The sequence below is a fragment of the Lepisma saccharinum genome, chromosome 2 (assembly GCF_977018435.1).
Source record: "Lepisma saccharinum chromosome 2, izLepSacc3.1, whole genome shotgun sequence".
NCBI lineage: Eukaryota > Metazoa > Arthropoda > Insecta > Zygentoma > Lepismatidae > Lepisma > Lepisma saccharinum.
In genome coordinates, this window is record NC_139230.1 from 106,017,202 (window position 1) to 106,038,166 (window position 20,965).

A 20,965-nucleotide genomic window follows, 5' to 3' on the forward strand; every position below is an offset into this window, starting at 1 on the left:
TCATGTCTGCTCCACGTTTACTTCTCACATCTAATAAGGATGTTCTCCATTTCCTTCTTATATATGGTCAATCTGGTTTTAAGTACTATGATCTAGGGATACCCAAGATTTCTTATGTATATTTTTATGTGCAAATAGTGTACCACCAATAGTCATTTCATTTGAGGCTCACCAATCTACAAATGCTTCCCCATTTTAATTTCTATCACCTAGGCCATGTTTGCCAATCACTGGCTCCAGTCCAACATTTTTGGAGCCAAATTTGGCATTACTATAATAACATCTTTCTTCTTAACCTTACTTATATTGTCATGTAATTCTTTGTAGAACTCTTGTTTATCTTCTATTTCTGCTTGATTTGTAGGTGCATATCATTGTTTGGTGGTAACATTTCGAACCTTTGCCTGTAATCTGACCATAATTATTCGTTCAGATACAGGCTTCCAGTCCAATATACTTCGAGCAGTCTTCTTGCATATGAGTATGCCTACTCCATTACGATGTTCATCATCCTCATTTGGTCTACAAGAATAGAGGAATGTTATACCACTAGATGTTTTCATCTCTCTAAATTCATTCCAACGCACTACGCTCATTCCCATGATGTGCAACTTATATTTCTCTATTTCTGCTTCTACTTGTTGCAATTTTCCTGCAACATATAATGTGCTAACATTCCAAAACCACATTACAGTTTTATTTTTAAGTCGAAAGGTCGTCAGCAGTTTGTCCGACCGGCTATTTCCTCCTTCCGTTTCTTTAATAATATATTTTTAATGGTAGTGGGTTATTTATTGGCCCTCTGACCCCAAGTGACATGATGGGGCTGCCATCTTTAGGCCTTGGCACTTGCCACTCCACAATGTTGGACACCGATGCCGATGTTCGCATTTGTCTGTTTGGGACTGGGTATGAATATTAGCATAGGATATACTAGGTAAGGATCGGGACGAGGTCCTCCAGCCTCCTCTCGCCACTCACACTACGCAACCCTCTCTCTTGGTATACTTTTGCGTAGATTGCTTATCATAGCTGTTATTTCGCCAAGAGCGGTAGTGCCCCGTTTAGGATTGGAATACGGAAGAGGATTCGAGTATTCGTAGGGAGAAGTTTCAGACCTTGGTACCTATTAATAAAACCAAGGTGTGTGTATATATATGTTTGTGTTTTCTAAGATTATTGTACTTGAGGAATAAATATAATAAAAGAAAATTATATACAGAATATGAATATAAAATATAACAAACAAAATCATATATATGTTTGACCAGTGTTTCCAAAATTTCTAAATTGACTTGTATATGTTAACGATTTGTTTGGTGCTGATATTCAGCTTGAAAATCTTACGGAAATTTATAATGATAAATATAATAAAATACTAACTTAGAATATATGACATTATCAAGTAAATTTATTGAGTAATATAGGTCCTTAGACCTTGAGCCTCCCAAAGGAAAAGGAGTTGCAAGTATCTGGTCTTCCAGAAGTAGGACGTTCCAAAGGCTTCTTCTTATTTTGCTTTCAAGGAATTTAGGCTATCTTCTTCATTAAGAATACGTAATGAATAAGTAATGAAAGAGAAATTTTATATATATTGAATAATTAGAACATACTAAATTATAACTCCTTAAACCTTGATCCTCATAAAAGAATCAAATGAAATGGACTTCCAGAAGAGAAGGAAGTTCCAAGGCCTTTTTCTTCATTCCATAAGGTTGTGGTCATCTTCTTCATTCTTCTTAATGATTCTCATCATATCAAAGTTCACACTATACCGGTTCCCAAATTTCCATTATTCACTTCGCGTCCATACATAGTCAAATCTTGACACGCACCTTCTGCCTTTCGGGCTTTATATTAGTCTGGTTATAACCCCTTTTATCGAACTTCTCAAAGGCTTCTAAGGGTTAGTAGGACCAAGCCCTTTGCGAGGTCTGTGGTGCAGGATTTATTTTTAATTATCACCTATGTAGGTTTGAAATGAAAGATCATTAAGATCTTTTACTTGAAGATTTATTTATACTTCCGATGATATACAAAACACTTTTCAAACAGACAATTCACCCGATACAACTTGTAGGCCTAAACCTATTAGTTGTATCGAAGTTTATAACCCTGGTCTTTTTGATGATGCAGTAGAACGCCTTATTCAGAGTTGGGTTTGTGGAATATCTGCCAAATGGAGTACAAGTACACCAGCCAATCCGAAGATTGAAGCAAGATATTACCCAACGTCCCCTGAACCATCAGCCTTTCGGCAACGAGGAGAATGTCCCGTAGGCTTACAAAAGTCTAGCTCTTTATATCATAATTTTGTTTACAATTTACCATGGTTACTACATAGTTGTTTAATATTTCCATAGTTTCAGCATTTTTTTATATTTAAGTTAAACAATTCATTACCTATTGTAACATTAACAATAACATTTTTATGGCAAGAAATCAAACAATCTTTAGAGAAAAGATTCAACACTAATTCTTAACAACATAGATTTTTATAACATAAACTGAATAGTTTAGTGCTTAAAAGGCATGTGTTGACAGGGGCGACACAATCTTGATAGAACCACACTTAATTCCACACTATCAATCCGTTTCACAGGAACGTCAATGTCCTCACATTCGCTAATTAGTTTCCACCAATTACCCATACGACTTTGCAAGTCACTAGTTCTTCGAACGTGCACTGCCTCTTAAGGATTTTACATAGAACTTCCTTCGATTCAAGGCGGTTGGGCCCTACTCACAATACCTTGGTTCATTTTGAGTCTGTCCATTTTCTTCGGTCTTCTGTTTTGACGATGGGGTCTTCTTTTGTCTGATTCGGCTACTTCTTCTTATTCCAACTTGTCGGATGGTACCTAATGTTGAAGTCTCATTTCCAGAACTAACTCGAGATGCTGATTTGTAGTCCATTTCTTCTAATGACGAAATTAGTCCAGCCAGTCTGTTAATCCTGCCGAAGGTCTTGATGCTATGGATTTCCTGTGCCAGTGTGACCTCATCTAGACCCTGCCTTAATCGTGGTATCAGAATGTCAGAATACTTTTTACAGCTGACTATTGCATGTTCCGGTGTTCCTTTCACCCTACATGTTAAGCACTGATCATCATCGCTAAGATTAAATCTTAGAAGATAAGTCCTATTTGGGCCATGGCCCGTCATGAAATGGACCATACCCCTACTTGGTTTGAAGAAAGAAAGTTTCATCCTATCCCGTACGTCCGGTATGTACTTTCTAGTCTGGGCAGATTCTTGGAGTTGACTCCACTCTTCTTGCCAAGAGTTCTATAAGTGTTGTTTAATTTCTTGGATGGAATGGACCCGATTTCCCAGCAGGTCATGTGCCAGTAACAAGTCTAAGGGGAGTACCCCAGCAACAGCTATTATCGAAGTCTTGAATGTTGTACTTAACGCTCCAAGGATCCTTAACAGGACATTCCGTTGTACAGATCTGAGACTATCTCTGATTTGTTTTTGCGCTGTGAGATACGCCCAGACTGACCCAGCATAGCATATCACTGGCAGGAAGTTTGATCTATAATAGATCATCGAAACATCAGAAGGAAGTTTATATGCCGAGTTCCCCATATTCAAGATATTGTGTAGTAGGGCTTTCGCCTTAGAGGACACCTCCTCTATATGTTGTCTCAATCTCAATTGCGCTTCCAGGAACATGCCAAGGTATTTAATTTTAGTAGATTTTTAATAGTTATATTTGTACCCTTTATAATTTGGGATCTTAATAGCTTCCCTTTAAGTAACATATGTTAAGATTTTTCTTTGGCAACTTTAATTTTTGATGTCTTAGTCCAGTCTTCTACCAGACTTTTTTTCGGTTAGTTATTCTTTCCAATTTAGTTCTACTATTGGCGATAATCATAATAAGTATGTCGTCTGCATACGCTATCACATCAGCAACTTCCGTAGACTGATGTAACTCCATCAGCAGAGGCTCCAAAGTAAGGTTTCACAGGGTTGGGCCTAACACTGAGCCCTGCGGACAAAGCTTGTTTACATCCTTTGTTACGACCTTTTGTGATCCTTTATACTGTACGCTTCTATTGCCTAAATAAGCCTTTATGATATTATAGAGAAGGCCTGATATATAATTGTCCCTCAGTACTTTCAGGATGTATGGCCACCACGCATTATCGAAAGCGCCACATATATCTAGAGTGATGGCCAGTACATATTTGTGTTAATTTCCATGGACGAAATTCATAACATAGTTAAGTGCATTCTCAGCTGATCTTCCATGAATGAAACCAAACTGTTTTCCTGAATGTTCGGTTAAAAGTCTCCTTTCATTAAGTCTTGATACTATAAGTTTCTCGAGTATCTTACCAAAACCATTTAATAAACATATCGGCCTATACGATTTTGGTTCTTCAGGATCTATTTTCTTATCTCTAAGAAGTATAGTAAGATTTGCATGTTTCCATTTCCTTTGGAACCTACCAAGAGCCAAGCTCTGGCTGTACACCACTTGCAGAGCACTCCTACATTTCATTTTCTAATATATTAATGACCTCATTAGTGATGCCATCAGGTCCAGGGGCTTTCTTGCACTCCAGTCCATCTATTATTAAGGCAATATCTTCCTTGGCAAATGGATAAACCAGTGTGTCATCCTCATAGGGCTCCCGTGATTGTTGTCTTCATATTGATGTATTTCGAGTCCTCTCAAGTAGTTGTATAGGAGTTTTCCATCTTTTTCAATGTGATAGGAGTGAAGATCTCTTTTAATTTGCCTGTTGCGGCTTTATATGGAATGCCCCATGGGTCCTTCGTAATTTTACTTTGTACCAGTCTAGCCCACATCCTGACTTTGTATTGTTTAATCAGATCTGCGTAAATCCACTTAGACTTCCTGTACTTCTCTAAATATTGCTGTTTAAGTCTGGGATCTACTGCTTTTTGGAATAATGTCCTTAGCCGTTTTGTAGTGGTTCTTCTTTTCAACAGATAGATTGGCCAAGTTTGTTTCCTTTTTTCATGTTGCGGTACCCGAAAAAAGGCTACAGATGTTTTTAAAGCAGATGTAATGATCTCAATATTATTTTCTATATTATTATCCAGAGATACAGGTTTGCTTGTGAGTAGACTTGTAACCTTAGATCTTAATGGGTTCTGCTCCACTTTATTTCCAATTCCTTTTTTGAGATTGACTTGGTATCTGTTGTAAACTTTCTTTTTCAAGACTAATGGCCGCGGTGGCTCAGTCGGTAACGCGTCTGACTACCATGCTAAAGGTCCCGGGTTCGATACCCGGCCGGTTCAAATCCGGGAACTTTCCTAACGTTGGAAGCGGCCCCGGCGCCCACCCAGCGTCGAATAACATGGGTACCTGGGGGAAACCCTGGGGGGTAAAGGCGATCAGGGGCGTGATGCTGATCACATCACCCCCACTCACGACCGAATTAAGAAAGTGTGGGGCGTTATCCCCACACCCCCTATACGCCTTCATGGCGTGGTGCTATGCATAGGGGAGCACTTTACTTTTTTTTGTTGACCGTGCAAAATCTTCCACTTGAAAGGAAGTCTCCCATTAACTTCCTCTATTATCCAATTCGCAACTTTACCAAAGGGGAGATTAGGCATTGGCATCTGTAGTAATTATTGCATTGGCCTTACGGTCCACCAATCCATGAACTGCTCTCTCTATCATTCGTATGTAAGGTGATATCAGGTCATTAAACTGGCAATATACATTTACTAAAGTCCATGGGCCAGTGCCCATATCCACATCTAGAACAATACAATCTGACGTTGAGAGTGTCTTGTTCCGCATGACCTGAATATCCTTATTCATTACTAGAGTAGCTACCTTTGGTACCTCAGTGCAGGTGAATGCACGGACTGATTGAGGTAGACCCAGGAGCTTACCTGAATCATAGCAATGTCTATACTATTGTTTAAGATATAATGTATAATTTCTTGCATTGCAATTTTAGCCCCTTTCGGATTATTTTGTATTAGTCTTACCTGTCTTATGGAGTTACCAGATGTAATCTTGTGTACATTATTCATAATTAGCTTTTGAAATTACTCTATCCAATAAATCCTGACAGGTAGGACGGGCATTATTATTGCAATCTCTTTTCCGAATTTTACACGAAATACAGATACGAACATAAGCCGAATTGCAATTTTCTACAGTATGTTGCTCACCACATTTTCTGTAAGTTCTTTCATTTTACCAGTATTTACTTACATGTCCAATTTCGTTACAATTATAACATTTAGCAATGGAGATAAAGTCCATCACTCTAATCACTTTATATGGCAAGTACAGTCTTTCTTTGTTTACGAATATATTTCTCATTGCGGGAGACGTTTCTAACACAACGTTTACAGACGAAACCTCACGTCTTCCAGTCTGAAAGCTGATTTTGAGATTTGCTTTCATTTGTTCTCCAGTCATCAAGTCATTCAAGTTCAGATGATATAGGTCTTCCAATATATACTAGGTAAGATGGGACCTTTCAGAACGCCATAGTCTGGCATCTCATCTGAGACCTGTCCAGCATGGATTACCCTGCTGGGTGGAAAAATCTACCGCTGGCATAGCTCTCAGCCTCAACAAAGCACGCAAACACATCCGCCCGCAAATTCAGTGCTACTTTAAGGCGGCGCTCCTTGGAGGGGAAATTCTATCAAATATAAAATATACTTCACCTTTCAGCTCTTCAATTAACTTTTAATTTTCACTCATATTATTATTTTTGTTATTTAGCGTTGCTTTTCTGCCACTTTTGGGTAATCGCGAAGATAAAGTTGATTGAAGATATGATAAAGGGACATTGAAAAGAACACCAATGCTCAGGCCAGTGAAAACGTGCAGTTTTAACCACTCAGTCACGTAGGACAAGAATAACACATAGACACTTACACATAACACACCTCTTCCTTACATTTTGTTTACTTACCTGCTGCACATCCTAACACTCCCTCTTATAGCGAATATTTATTTCAGGTCTAACTAATGTTTATAGCTTTTGCTTTGTAGTGAATGGGACCCTATTCAGCCTTGTGAATATTAGTCTGAATGGAACCCTGTTAGAGGATGGAAACGTTACGTGTGTTACTATGTAATGAAGCCTGTTCTGGTCATCATTTCTAGTGTATTGAATGCATATTGCATTTTCATTTCGGGTGATTCACAAATCCCGTCACTCAGATTTTGCATTTAAAAAATGTAGGTCCAGTATAGATTAGTTACGGTGAATTCGCGTAAATCAAAACCATTTTGCATTGTTGCGAGATTATCCATCAGGATAAAATTTGGACATATCATTCTAATTAGAGGAAAATTCAACTTGCATATCAAAAATGTCATGTCCAACCGATCTCCGAAAGTAGTGTTTTTGCAGGTCACATTTCGAATATAGATCATGAGTGTACCAAAAAAAACTTGAATTGTCGCCGCCGAACGAATTGTAGATCTAATGCCACTTATAAATTAAGTGCCCGAAAGCAGCTATTAGGCATGAACAGAACAAAAAATACTCCTGAGCAATGAAAAATAATTATTAGCCAGTTCGTGGCCGAGAGTTATTGACGATCTTCCCAAACCTCTGCACTTTAGGTTCCGGTTTGGAGTCTTATGTCCTTTTTGAGTGCCCCTTCATCAATTTAATCTAAGTATCATCCATCCTCATAGTTGCGATGATATGTTATAAAATCGACATAAATGCCAAGCGAAACAAGAGCAAATAATAATTATTTGAAAATGACTAAAATGTCAGACCTACATTTGAAAAATAAAATAAGAGCATGGGATTCATCTTAAAACAGGCATTTGGAGAGAATTGTGTAGACAAACAACGTGCTCCCGAAAGTTCCCTATCGACATGTAGCATGATCTTCGGTACTGGGAGTCGAGCGAGTCAGGAGAATGTGGACGACGTTCCTCGAGCGCCCTATCAAGAATGCCTCGGTGTGCGCAGCATTTCCAACTTATTTTCCGTCAGACAATTGAGGGGTCTAGTGAGAGAGGGAGCTACGCCACTTTGACAAGAAATGGAAATAAATTGAGTTTTCTAAAGCATTGCGTTGAGTCATAATTTGTATAACAATGGGTAATTTTTTTTCTGAACATATTTTTAGGTAAATTATTCAAAAGGAAAGATATGAATTTCAATATAAATACCATTATTCATGAACACGCATGGTACATTGTTGTAGTTTACCCACGTGGAAAAATCCATATAGCACATCAATATTTTGAACAAGGCTTAAATACTTTTGCCTGAGTGTAAATCTTGTTCACAGGGTTACATATGATCTACATAAAGACAACTTCATATGTCTTCTGGAGGATCTTCACTGTCCATTGTTTCTGTGGATTTTAGTTTTTGGTAAACACCATGAAAAACTGGATAAATATAAGGCATTATTGCCATGAGATCTTTTAACTTCAGGGCTGATATTAAATCTAGCACCGGTTACTGCAACACAACCTCTGCCACTCCTACTGCAGACACCATCAGTACGTGACATAGCTCTTTCTTTAACTCACTCAAAATGTTGATGAGGACGTATTCAAGAACTCAGAAAATCTGCTATTGAACAAGCGGGGGCTATGTAACATGGTTGTAGTTCACATGATAGATGGCAGATGGTATGAGAAGACTGAAAATGGCAAAAAATAAAATTTTCAAGATTTGTGGCATAGCTCCCTCTCTCACTAGACCCCTCAATTGCATTTCCTTCTGCTTAATCTGCTGTTGGTTGTACAAAAAGGATTATAATCTTCAAGATGCATTTTCTGTCTTTGAAAAATACAGTTTTTATGCTTGTTTTTCATTATTAGATAATGCGCAACTGATCATGTTGAAAAAATATTTCAAATCGTTTGTTCCAACACAAATGCTTTAGCGCTGACTTCTACCACACTTAATTAGTAATTTACCAGGATAGGTGATACTACTACTACTAATAATAATAATAATGTTATTTTATTATTATTATTATTATTTTGAATGTTGTGGCATAGCTCCCTCTCTCACTAGACCCCTCAATTGCATTTCCTTCTGCTTAATCTGCTGTTGGTTGTACAGAAAGAATTATATTCTTCAAGATGCATTTTCTGTCTTTGCAAAATACAGCTTTTATGCTTGTTCCCCATTATAAGATAATGCGCAACTGAGAGTGTTGAAAAAAATATTTCAAATCGTTTGTTGCAACACAAATGCTTTAGCGCTGACTTCTACCACACTTAGTTCATAATTTAAAAGGATAATATCGTACGTGATACTACTACTACTATTAATAATAATGTTATTTTATTATTATTATTATTATTATTATTATTATTTTGACGTCTATCCTGGTACTTGCCCTCCGCTCGAAAAAAATCGTGTTTGCGCCTCTGTCGAATACTAACCACAGCTGGTACAGAAAGACTATGCAAGTCAAATGAGACAATGCAGATTTACCCAAGTCACGCTTACTCGAACGGAAATGTAAGCGAAGCACCGTATTGTAGGCAAGGCACTATAACTCTCGTGCGTAGGGTAGATTGATCTGCTAGAGCAACCCCAAAATTAAATGGTAGCCAGAAATTCCTAAAGCACCGCTACGTGCACTTTCTAAACCTCATGTGCCCTGATTATATCCTAGGTTTCCTGATCCGTATGCTGCATCTTATCAGTTATGTGCTCCGATAAAACACGGCAAGTGTAGAATATTCTGAATCTCAGTTCCGTGATCATATGGTTTAGGAAACATACATGGCACTACAGAAAGTACTCACGATCTTGGAAGGTGATCTTGTCTGTCAATATCTGCCAATTAAATACTAGCTGCAGAAATGTGAATTTATTTCAGGGAAGTAATGTAATTTAAGTGAAATACGAAGGGTAATTTAAAGGAATCATTTATTACATAAATATTAATTTACATTATATTCTTCACAAGGAGATGCTTAAAATGACATATATTACGAAATGTCAACGTAAGCAAAATTAATCATTCCTTGCATTCAATTCTGTATTGCCTCACATTGTACTCGATAAGATACTTGAGGAGTCAAGTTGGTTGACTTGTGACTGAAGTTTTGATATACACCTTTGCTGGCTATCCTCACCATCTGAGCAGCGACATTGCCCTTCTCGATATAGTGGAAATCGATCTATGAAAAATAAATTTGTAGGTATATATGTAGCCGCAGTCCCGATTAGCCTATCTGTGCATGGACTTCAAACAATAACCCAAACTCATTAAGAACTTATTGAATTTATTCTGTTATATCAGAATAGTAACATTCCTCGCGACGAAAATGGTTTCGAAAAGCATCAATACGCAAAGCAACTCATATCCCACTGGCTTACAACACGATACTATTTGTCACATGAGAATTATGATTTTTGGGTTGAAATTCTTACATTTGCAGAAATTTGCAGCCTTGAAATTCATTGTTTCTCCCAACGATTAAGTGCTTTCTTTTCTTTGCATTGCTCTAGGTCACTCAGTCGCTATTTTTGTGTGAGCCTGGATTGAATGTTTGATGGATTGATTGATTTGCTTCATTTTACTTCGCTTTTTGTGCCACTTTTGGCTAATTTGCGAAGATGGGGATGAGTGATGATATGATGAAATTGATGAATTGACACTCACAAACATCCATGCTCAGGCCGGGATACGAACCCAGGATGTAGCGCAATGTGCATAATGGGCTGACTAGATTCAATCTTCAATCCTTCATACAACTTGGATACTGGTTTGACATCTTAAAATAACTTCTATAAAACATCAAATATACAGAGTGTCCAAAAAGTCACGCAACCCTTGTCAACTTTCTCCTTTGTCGTTAAAAGTGCCTTAGTGTGATAGCCTGAGGTGAAACATGTCTGTTAGTGACACGTGACACCAACAGTGTTGCCAGTGTCCCTCGTAATATTGTGAAGACATCGATTTTTGGAACTGCCCATTTATACCCTTCTGCAATGTTTTTGAAACTTCGTCAAAGTTCTTTTTCTGTCAAATTCATTAGATGGCCATCCAAATTGTTCGTTGGTATTGTGAAATGTTGCAATAATTTACCTCAGTGAGTTCTGTGCATCAATATACATGATTTGCAAATATTTTTTTTCCGCCTTTGGCAACACTTTGCTTATTTGTTATTAGAACATGCATGTTCTTACATATGTTTGTCTCTCTAAATTTTCCCAATATACAGGGCATTCTCTTGGCAGAAAGCGTTTTATCTCATTCCGTTTCGCTATTCCGTTATACGGTCGTAAACACCGGGTTGCGTGACTTTTCGGACACTCTGTACTTCACCTTTCAGCTCTTAAATTAACTTATAATGTTCACTTACATTGACGTTTTTGTTTTCTTGCGTCGCTTTTTTGAAACATTTGGGTAATCGCGACGATAAGGATGAGTAAAAAAAATGTTAAAAGGACATTTAAAAAGGACACCAATGCTCAAGCCAGTCAAAACGTTAGGTGCTAACCACTCAGTCACTTAGGTCAACAATTTCACATAGAAACTTACACTTAACACACATCATACTTACATTTTGTTTACTGGCTCCACTTCCTACCACTCCCTTTTATAATGAATATTTATTTCAGGTTTAACTAATGTTTAAAGCTTTTGTTTGTAGTGAATGGGACCCTATTCAGCCTTGTGAATATTAGTCTGAATGGAACCCTGTTAGAGGATGGAAACGTTACGTGTGTTACTATGTAATGAAGCCTCCTCTGGTCATCATTTCTAGTGTATTGAATGCATATTGCATTTTCATTTCGGGTGATTCACAAATCCCGTCACTCAGATTTTGCATTTAAAAAATGTAGGTCCAGTATACATTAGTTTTGGTGAATTCCCGTAAATCAAAACCATTTTGCATTGTTGCGAGATTATCCATCAGGATAAAATTTGGACATAATCATTCTAATTAGAGGAAAATTCAACTTGCATATCAAAAATGCCATGTCCAACCGATATCCGAAAGTAGTGTTTTTGCAGGTCACATTTCGAATATAGATCATTAGTGTTTCGGTGATATGAACGAGATCTGCCCGTCGTACCAAAAAAAACAACTTGAATTGTCAACGCCGAACGAATTGTAGATCTAATGCCACTTATGTGCCCAAAAGCAGCTGTTAGGCATGAACAGAACAAAAAATACTCCTGAGCAATGAAAAATAATTATTAGCCAGTTCGTGGCCGAGAGTTATTGACGATCTTCCCAAACCTCTGCACTTTAGGTTCCGGTTTGGAGTCTTATGTCCTTTTTGAGTGCCCCTTCATCAATTTAATCTAAGTATCATCCATCCTCATAGTTGCGATGATATGTTATAAAATCGACATAAATGCCAAGCGAAACAAGAGCAAATAATAATTATTTGAAAATGACTAAAATGTCAGACCTACATTTGAAAAATAAAATAAGAGCATGGGATTCATCTTAAAACAGGCATTTGGAGAGAATTGTGTAGACAAACAACGTGCTCCCGAAAGTTCCCCATCGAGATGTAGCATGACCTTTGGTACTGCAGTCGAGGAATTCAGGGAAGTTTGGTCTCCTCGAGCGCCTTATCAAGAATGCTTCGGTGTGCGCTGCATTTCCAACTTATTTTCCGTCAGACAATTGCATTTCCTCCGGCTTAATCTGCTGTTGGTTGTACAAAAATAATTATATTCTTCATGATGCATTTTCTGTCTTTGCAAAATACAGCTTTTATGCTTGTTCCCCATTATAAGATAATGCGCAACTGAGAGTGTTGAAAAAAATATTTCAAATCGTTTGTTGCAACACAAATGCTTTAGCGCTGACTTCTACCACACTTAGTTCATAATTTAAAAGGATAATATCGTGCGTGATACTACTACTACTATTAATAATAATGTCATTTTATTATTATTATTATTATTATTATTATTATTATTATTATTATTATTATTATTTTCACTTTTATCCTGGTACTTGCCCTCCGCTCGAAAAATATCGTGTTTGCGCCTCTGTCGAATACTAATCACAGCTGGTACAGAAAGACTATGCAAGCCAAATGAGACAATGCAGATTTACCAAAGTCGCGCTTACTCGAACGGAAATGTAAGCGAAGCACCGTATTGTAGGCAAGGCACTACAACTCTCGTGCGTAGGGTAGATTGATCTGCTAGAGCAACCCCAAAATTAAATGGTAGCCAGAAATTCCTAAAGCACAGTTACGCACAGTTACTGTTATATCGGAAAGGTAACATTCCTCGCGACGAAAATGGTTTCGAAAAGCATGAATACGCAAAGCAACTCATATCCCACTGGCTTACAACACGATACTATTTGTCACATGAGAATTATTATTTTAGGGTTGAAATGCTTACATTTGCAGAAATTTGCAGCTCTAGGTCACTCAGTCGCTCTATTTGTGTGAGCCTAGATTGCATGTTTGATGGATTGATTGATTTGCTTCTTATTACTTCGCTTTTTGTGCCACTTTCGGCAAATTTTTGAAGATGGGGATGAGTGATTATATGATGAAATTGATGAATGGACACTCACAAACATCCATGCCCAGGCCGGTATTCGAACCCAGGATGTAGCGCAATGTGCTAACCAGCACGCCACGGGAGCTGACTAGATTCAATCTTCAATATTCTTCACAAGGAGATGCTTAAAATGATACACATTACGAATTGTCAACATAAGCAAAATTAATCATTCCTTGCATGCAATTCTGTATTGCCTCACATTGTACTGGGTAAGATACTTGAGGAGTCAAGTTGGTTGACTTGTGACTGAAGTTTTTATATACACCTTTGCTGGCTATCCTCACCATCTGAGCAGCGACATTGCCCTTCTCGGTATAGTGGAAATCGATCTGTGAAAAGGAAATGTATATATATAACTGTAGGCGCAGTTCCTATTAGCCTATATGTGCATGGACTTCAAACAAAAACCCAAACTGATTAAAAACTTATCGAAATATTCTGTTATATCAGAATGGTAACATTCCTTGCGACGAAAACGATTTCGAAAAGCATCAATACAAAAAGCACCTCATATCCCACTGGCTTACATCATGAGAATTATTATTTTAGGGTTGAAATTCTTAGATTTGCAGAAATTTGCAGCCTTGATATTCCTTGTTTCTCCCAACGATTAAGTGCTTTCTTTTCTTTGCATTTCTCTAGGTCACTTAGTCGCTATATTTGTGTGACCCTAGATTGAATGTTTGATGGATTGATTTGCTTTATTTTACTTCGCTTCTTGTGCCACTTTTGGCTAATTTGCGAAGATGGGAATGAGTGATGATATGATGAAATTGATGAATTGACACTCACAAACATCCATGATAGGCCGGGATTCGAACCCAGGATGTAGCGAAATGTGCTAACCACACCGCCATGGGGGCTGGCTAGATTCAATCTTCAATCCTTCGTACAACTTGGATACAGGTTAGACATCTTAAAAGAACTTCTATAAAACATCAAATATAATTCACCTTTCAGCTCTTACAGTAACTTTTAATTTTCACATAGATTTTTTAGCGTCTCTTTTCTGCCACGTTTGGGTAATCCCGACGATAAATATGACCGAAAATATGAAAAAAGGACATTGAAAAAGAACACCAATGTCCAGGCCAGTCGAAACGTTTAGTGCTAACCACTCAGTCACGTTGGTTGACAATTTCACATAGAAACTTACACTTAACACACCTCTTCCTTACATTTTGTTTACCTGCTCCACTTTCTACCACTCCATTTTATAGTGAATTTTTATATCAGGTTTAACTAATGTTTATAGCTATTGCTTTGTAGCGAATGATAACCCTATTAAGCCTTGTGAATATTAGTCTGAATGGAACCTTGTTAGAGGATGGAAACGTTACGTGAGTTACTATGTAATAAATCGTGCTCTTGTCAGCATTTTAGTGTATTGAATGCATATTGCATTTTCATTTCGTGTGATTTAAAAATCTCGTCTCTCAGATTTTGCATTTAAAAATGCAGGTCCATTATAGATTTGTTATAATGAATTCGCGTAAATCAAAACTATTTTGCGTTGTTGCGAGTTTATCCATCAGGATAAAATTTGGGCATAATGAATCTGAGTAGAGAAAAATGCACCTTGCATATCAGAATTGCCAAGTCCAACCGATTTCCGAAAGTACTTTCTTAGCACGTTACATTTCGAATATAGATCATGGTTGTTTCTGTGATATGAACGAGAACTGTCCCTCGTCCCAAATAAAACTTTAATTTGTCCCAGCCGAACGAATTGTAGATATAATGCCACTTATAAATTAAGTGCCCGAAAGCAACTATTAAGCATGAACCGAACAAAAAATACTCCATAGCAATTAAAAATAATTAAAAACCAGATCGTAGATGAGAGTTGTTGACGGTCTTCGCAAACCTCTATACTTTAGATTCCGCGTTCGATTCCTTTTTGATTGTCCCTTCTTCAATTTAATCTAAGTATCATCCGTCCTCATAGTTGAGATCATTAGTTATAAAAGTGACGTAAATGCAAAGCGAAACAAAAACAAATAAAATAATTTCAAAATGACCACAATGTCAGACCTACATTTGAAAAAAAAAATATGACCAAAAGATTCATCTTCAAACAGGCATTTGGAGAGAATTGTGAAGACAAACAACATGCTCCCGAAAGTTGCCCATCGACATGTAGCTTGACCTTCGGTACTGGAGTCGACCGTTTCAGGAAAGTTTGGTCGACGCTCCTCGAGCGCCTTATCAAGATTTCCTCGGTGTGCGCAGCATTGCCAACTTTTTTTCCGTCAGACAATTGCATTTCCTCCTGCTGAATCTGCTGTTGGTTGTACAAGAAGAATTATATTCTTGATGAAGCATTTTCTGTCTTTGAAAAATACAGTTTTTATGCTTGTTTTCCATTATTAGATAATGTGCAATTGTAAAAATATTTCAAGTCGTTCGTTTCAACACAAATTCTTTAGCAGCCACTTCTGACCTCTTAATTCGAAATTGACGAGGATAGTAACGTCTGTGATACTACTACTACTAATAATAATGTCATTTTATTATTATTATTATTTTGACGTTGATCCTCTTACTTGCCCCCCCCCCCCTTCCGAAAATAAAATCGTGGTTTGGGTCTCTGTCGTATACTAACCACAGCTGGTACAGAAAGACTATGCAAGCCAAATGAGACAATGCAGATTTACCCAAGTCGCGCCTACTCGAACGGAAATGTGAGCCAAGCACCGCATTGGACGATTATTTGAACAGGGCACTACAACTCTCGTGCGTAGGGTTGATTGATCTGCTAGAGCAACCCCAATATTAAATGGTAGCCAGAAATTCCTAAAGCACAGCTACGTGCACTTTCTAAACCTCATGTGCCCTGAATGTCCTGGGTCTCCTGATTCGTATGCTGCATCTTATCAGCAAGTGTAGAATATTCTGAATATTCATTGATCACATGGTTTAGGAAACATACGTGAAACTACAGAAAGTACGCACGATCTTGGAAGGTGATCTTGTCTGTCAATATCTGCCAATTAAATACTAGCTGGATAAATGTGAAATTATTAGGTTAGTCAAAAAGTAAATGCAATGTTTTTCTTTTCTTCCGTAGGTTGGCTGTACAGCTTTCTGCGCTCGTAAACCGATAGATAGTATCGTTGTCTTCGCCTGTGGCAGGTTACAGCGTCATCACTTCAGTTCGCTCTGCAGTGTTGCCAAGCAAACATGGCTGCGCCACTCTCCGTGTGCACCACAGAAGAACAGCTTTCTGTAATCCGTTTTTTGTGGTCTGTAGGTGTACCAGGAGCTGAAATCCATAGAAGACTTTCAGCACAATACCGTATCGTACCCAAGGTATTGGGTAAGAGGTATAAAGTCTTAGCATAGCAGGTAGCAGAGAAAGGAATGCAGAATAAGCAATTAGGCAAACGTTAGGGGAGTGACTCAGGAGGTGTGATCAGTTGGCGAGAATAGGAGAGAGAGTAAGGTCTGCGGATTGTGAGAGAAAAGCAAAGTGGAGAACGATTATTGGACGATGGTGTGTAATAGATTCGATGCCTGACAGGGAGGTCAGACAGTGATAGTTGAGAGGACAAGTGTAGGAACAATCTTCATATATTTGTAAGGCAAGTAATATCCTTTTCTTAACCAATCCATATCGGTTCAGTCATGGAGAGTATAAAATCCATATCTAATCTAAGTTAATTTCTATCGCCGTTCCTTTAAAAGGTAACCTCTTGCATTTATCACATTTAGGCCAAGCGAGTGATAACCATCTGAGAGATGAATGAGAAATAACTACATCACCCAATTCAATCTAGAGATTCTTGGTTCGATCCCAAACGCAGCATGGGAGTTGCGTTACGATACGGTGACAATGTTTTACCGCTGCGAAGTGTTTACCAGTGGATTGAAATGTTCAAAAGCGGTCGAACAAGTATTGGAAAGCTTGTGGAACGTTGGACCAAGTGTATTGAAGTGCAGGGGGACTATGTTGGAAAATGATATCATTGTAACTTTTCTATTGTTGCTGTGAAAAATAAAAAAAAATGATTGCATTTACTTTTTGATTGACCTAATATTTCAGGGAAGTAATGTAATTTAAGTGAAATACGTAGGATAATTTAAAAGAATCATTTATTACATAAATATTAATTTACATTATATTCTTCACAAGGAGATGCTTAAAATGACACACATTTCGAATTGTCAACATAAGCAAAATTAATTCATTCCTTGCATTCAATTCTGTATTGCCTCACATTGTACTGGATATGAAACTTGACGAGTCACGCTGGTTGATTTGTGACTGAGGTTTTGATTTACACCTTTGCTGGCTTTCCTCACCATCTGAGCAGCGACATTTCCCTTCTCGATACAGTGGAAATCGATCTATGAAAAATTTAATTTTATATTTATAAATGTATATAGAAAGTCAATATGTATGTGAAGAGTCATGTCTATTTTCTGTTATAAGCGAAGTAGTGGTGTCATTCATTTCCTGTCATATGCATGCTGTACTGGACTTTATAACACGTTTGACTCCTCCATTCATCAAGGCAAATGTTTTTTGTACCTTTTCATTTACATGTTCAGTAATGTTTTGCAATTAAAGTTCTTTGTTATAGATTTAGACGAAAGCTGACTTGCCTGTTTTTTCCCCTGATCCTTCTCATATTCATATAAAAACTCACCACAAATAACGTTTCTTTCATTCTAACAATGTGCAACCGAATATTCACAGTCTCATGGAAGAACACGGGGATGATGCGGCGTGAAGACACGGCACACCAGACACCGAGTTTCTGGGCGTGCAGTGGAACCTCCATGAACATGTGTGGATTGTCACCTGACCATTGTCGCGTGTTCTGGGAGTTTATGTAGCCTGACAGATGGAACCATGCTTCATCGGAAATGAACAAGTAATCATCCTGCAACACCTCCGGAGCAATATTGGACAGAAACCACTCACAAAACTGCACGCGACCTGCCTTGTCCACATCCCGCACCTGATGCATCACAGTAACTTTGAATGCGTGCAAGTTCAAGTCCTGCTTCAGGATCCGCATAGCGGTTGACTGGGTCACCTGCAACTGTTGTGCCAAACGCCGAGATGATTTTCGTGGACTGCGTATCATTAGCTGCGCTGCGTCGCCCACCTTTGGGGGAAGAAAGTGTCCAAAGGTGACCTTGAGGCAGGCAGCGTGCAGGTCAGTTGAGTTTAGTTGAGCGGCGAGGAAAGTTGTGAGTGTGGTTCCGTGGGTCAGCATGGTGTTAACGGTGCAGCAGCGTATCTTTGTTGTCGAGACTTATGCACGCCTCGGTTCTTGGAAAGAGTGTGCAGATTAGTTTACGACGGAGTTCGCGGTGAATGGAGTTCCAGCGAAGGCCCCAACCAAATCAGTAATGCAAAATGGCGGGAAACCGGATCCGTGCTGAATAGGCCAAAAGTGCGTCCAAAGACACTTTCTTTTCAATCCCCCTCTATGTCATGTTGTCGAAACTACTTGGCACCGATATCCTGGACTGTTCTCTACCCCGCTCTTCTCTTCGGTGTACCAGGGTTGCCTACATGCAAGCAGCACATTTTCCACGGGGCCTCTTTTAAAAGACTCACCCAGTATAAGTACAATATGCATAATGTTACGTGAGTTAGCTATACCACTTCACGAATATCCTTTTTCAAGAGATTATTGAAACTGATGCTTAAATGATGCTTATACCAATTCACGATTGCTTGTATCCTAAAAGAACGAATTGTCGTTGATAGGAAAGAAATGCAACCCTGCAAGTGATAAATATATATCTACTAGAAACAATCAAATCAATTTTATGTATTTTTTTCAGCTTGAAATCTTATTACATAGTTCTATGGAGCTCAGCATGGCAACTTTCCTGTAGCAAAATATTTCATATTTTGAAATGTTACTGTCTTTATTATTATCATTATAGATATTTCGAGTTCCACATAATACCTGGTTAAAAGTTTCTCCCTTGCAGTTTCGGGTATTTGTAATGACAGCTTTTTAAGAGATTTGTTAAATCTCTTTGAAACATTTGTTTGAGGCATTATATTTAAACAATAATTTTGCAATGCACTCACTGTAGAGCAAACCGTGTTGCCCGATCATACCAAATGTTATAATGTTAATTGATCCACACAATAATATATTATAACCCTCAATGTAAGAAATATAGAATAGAAACTATTATCCTTACCTGTCTTTGAGTAGTCTCTGTAGGTTGGCAATCTGATCTGCACACAGGAATAATTTCCTTTGAGAAACATACTTCATCTCCCTGCTCTATTACTTGAACCTGGTGCCTAGAACATTTATCCGAGGACAACCGAGAAGACTGGGAAGATCTAACACCAGGTGTAAAATCGTAAGAGCCAGATTGATATAGTGCCCTAGCACTGGTGTAGATAGTTTCTCTTTTAATGCATCTTTCGTTGCTGCGTTGATTATTTTGGGGACCTCTTGAGCAAACTCCGTCTGGAATCACGTAGGAATCTACTAATTCCTGTGGGTTTCTCTCTATACATTCTTCCGGATTGGTGAAATCGGTTGATGGTTCATCATCAAATGTTCCGCAAAGACCCAAAACATTGCCTCTATAATTGTTGCTTGGCTGAAAAAAATGATCCAAGATGTACTAAATAAAACTTTATTCCATAAATATATTTGTTCTGTGGAGAAATCACATATTAATGTTATTTTTTCTTAAGAGAAATTATGTATGGGGAAATTGCACTTGACCTATAAAATGTGTGTAAACGTATCAAGTGCTGGTTTGTATTTGTTAACTATAATGTATGCTTTTGTACGAATTTAAATGAAAATGAAGAAAATTTCAATTTCTTATTATTTGGACTTTTATAATAATGTTTTAGATCTTCCAATCTAATCGTATTTTGAACAATATATTTATTGTTTCATGTTCGAAGCTCTTCTTGAAATCTGGCAAGTATGAGATTAATATTTTACAATACGAATTACTTGGCATATTAAATATTATATAATTATTATGACGCAAGAAATCGCAGAATATTAGAATTGTTGTGCATGTTCCACGTAATTATTTGTCACTATTAGTGACGCATTGAATATTTATACATTTGAGTATGCATATCTTTCAGGCGTTTATATTCTAAGCTAGCTAGGCTGTGTACGAAGGCTAGTCCAAGTACAGGAAATAATCGATTAGGAAATGTGAGCGATGCTTCAGTCTCACATAACGACGGCAGAAAATAAAGTTAGCTTATGAGCGTCTTTAGTTTAATACTGAAGTGGTCGCGCGGATGCCAATAGTGATCAACTCGTATATTTTCACGTGCTACTGTAATTTGACAAGACTTTTGATCTTGGCTGCCAGTCTGTCCTCTTGGAACAGTCCAGGGACTATGTTCGTGCAGACGTTATTTCAAATTCATCAATCGTTGACTTGTTATTAGAGCTCATATTTAAATAGAGTACAATAGTAATCCACGCGACCA

General features: G+C 37.9%; 1 protein-coding gene across 1 annotated transcript in view; it reads right to left on the reverse strand.

Annotated features, from left to right (window-relative positions):
* Positions 1 to 371: 371 nt before the first annotated feature.
* The window catches only part of LOC145983555 (vitellogenin-1-like), a 221,953-nt gene continuing 201,359 nt past the window's right edge, over positions 372 to 20,965 (reverse strand). Inside the window, exons 18-21 of the mRNA XM_083116634.1 lie at positions 19,687 to 20,100; positions 18,162 to 18,626; positions 2,753 to 3,012; positions 372 to 522 (exon numbers count right to left, since the gene is read on the reverse strand). Coding sequence (XP_082972760.1) covers positions 372 to 522; positions 2,753 to 3,012; positions 18,162 to 18,626; positions 19,687 to 20,100 — 1,290 coding nt within the window. The remainder of the gene's footprint in view (positions 523 to 2,752; positions 3,013 to 18,161; positions 18,627 to 19,686; positions 20,101 to 20,965) is intronic.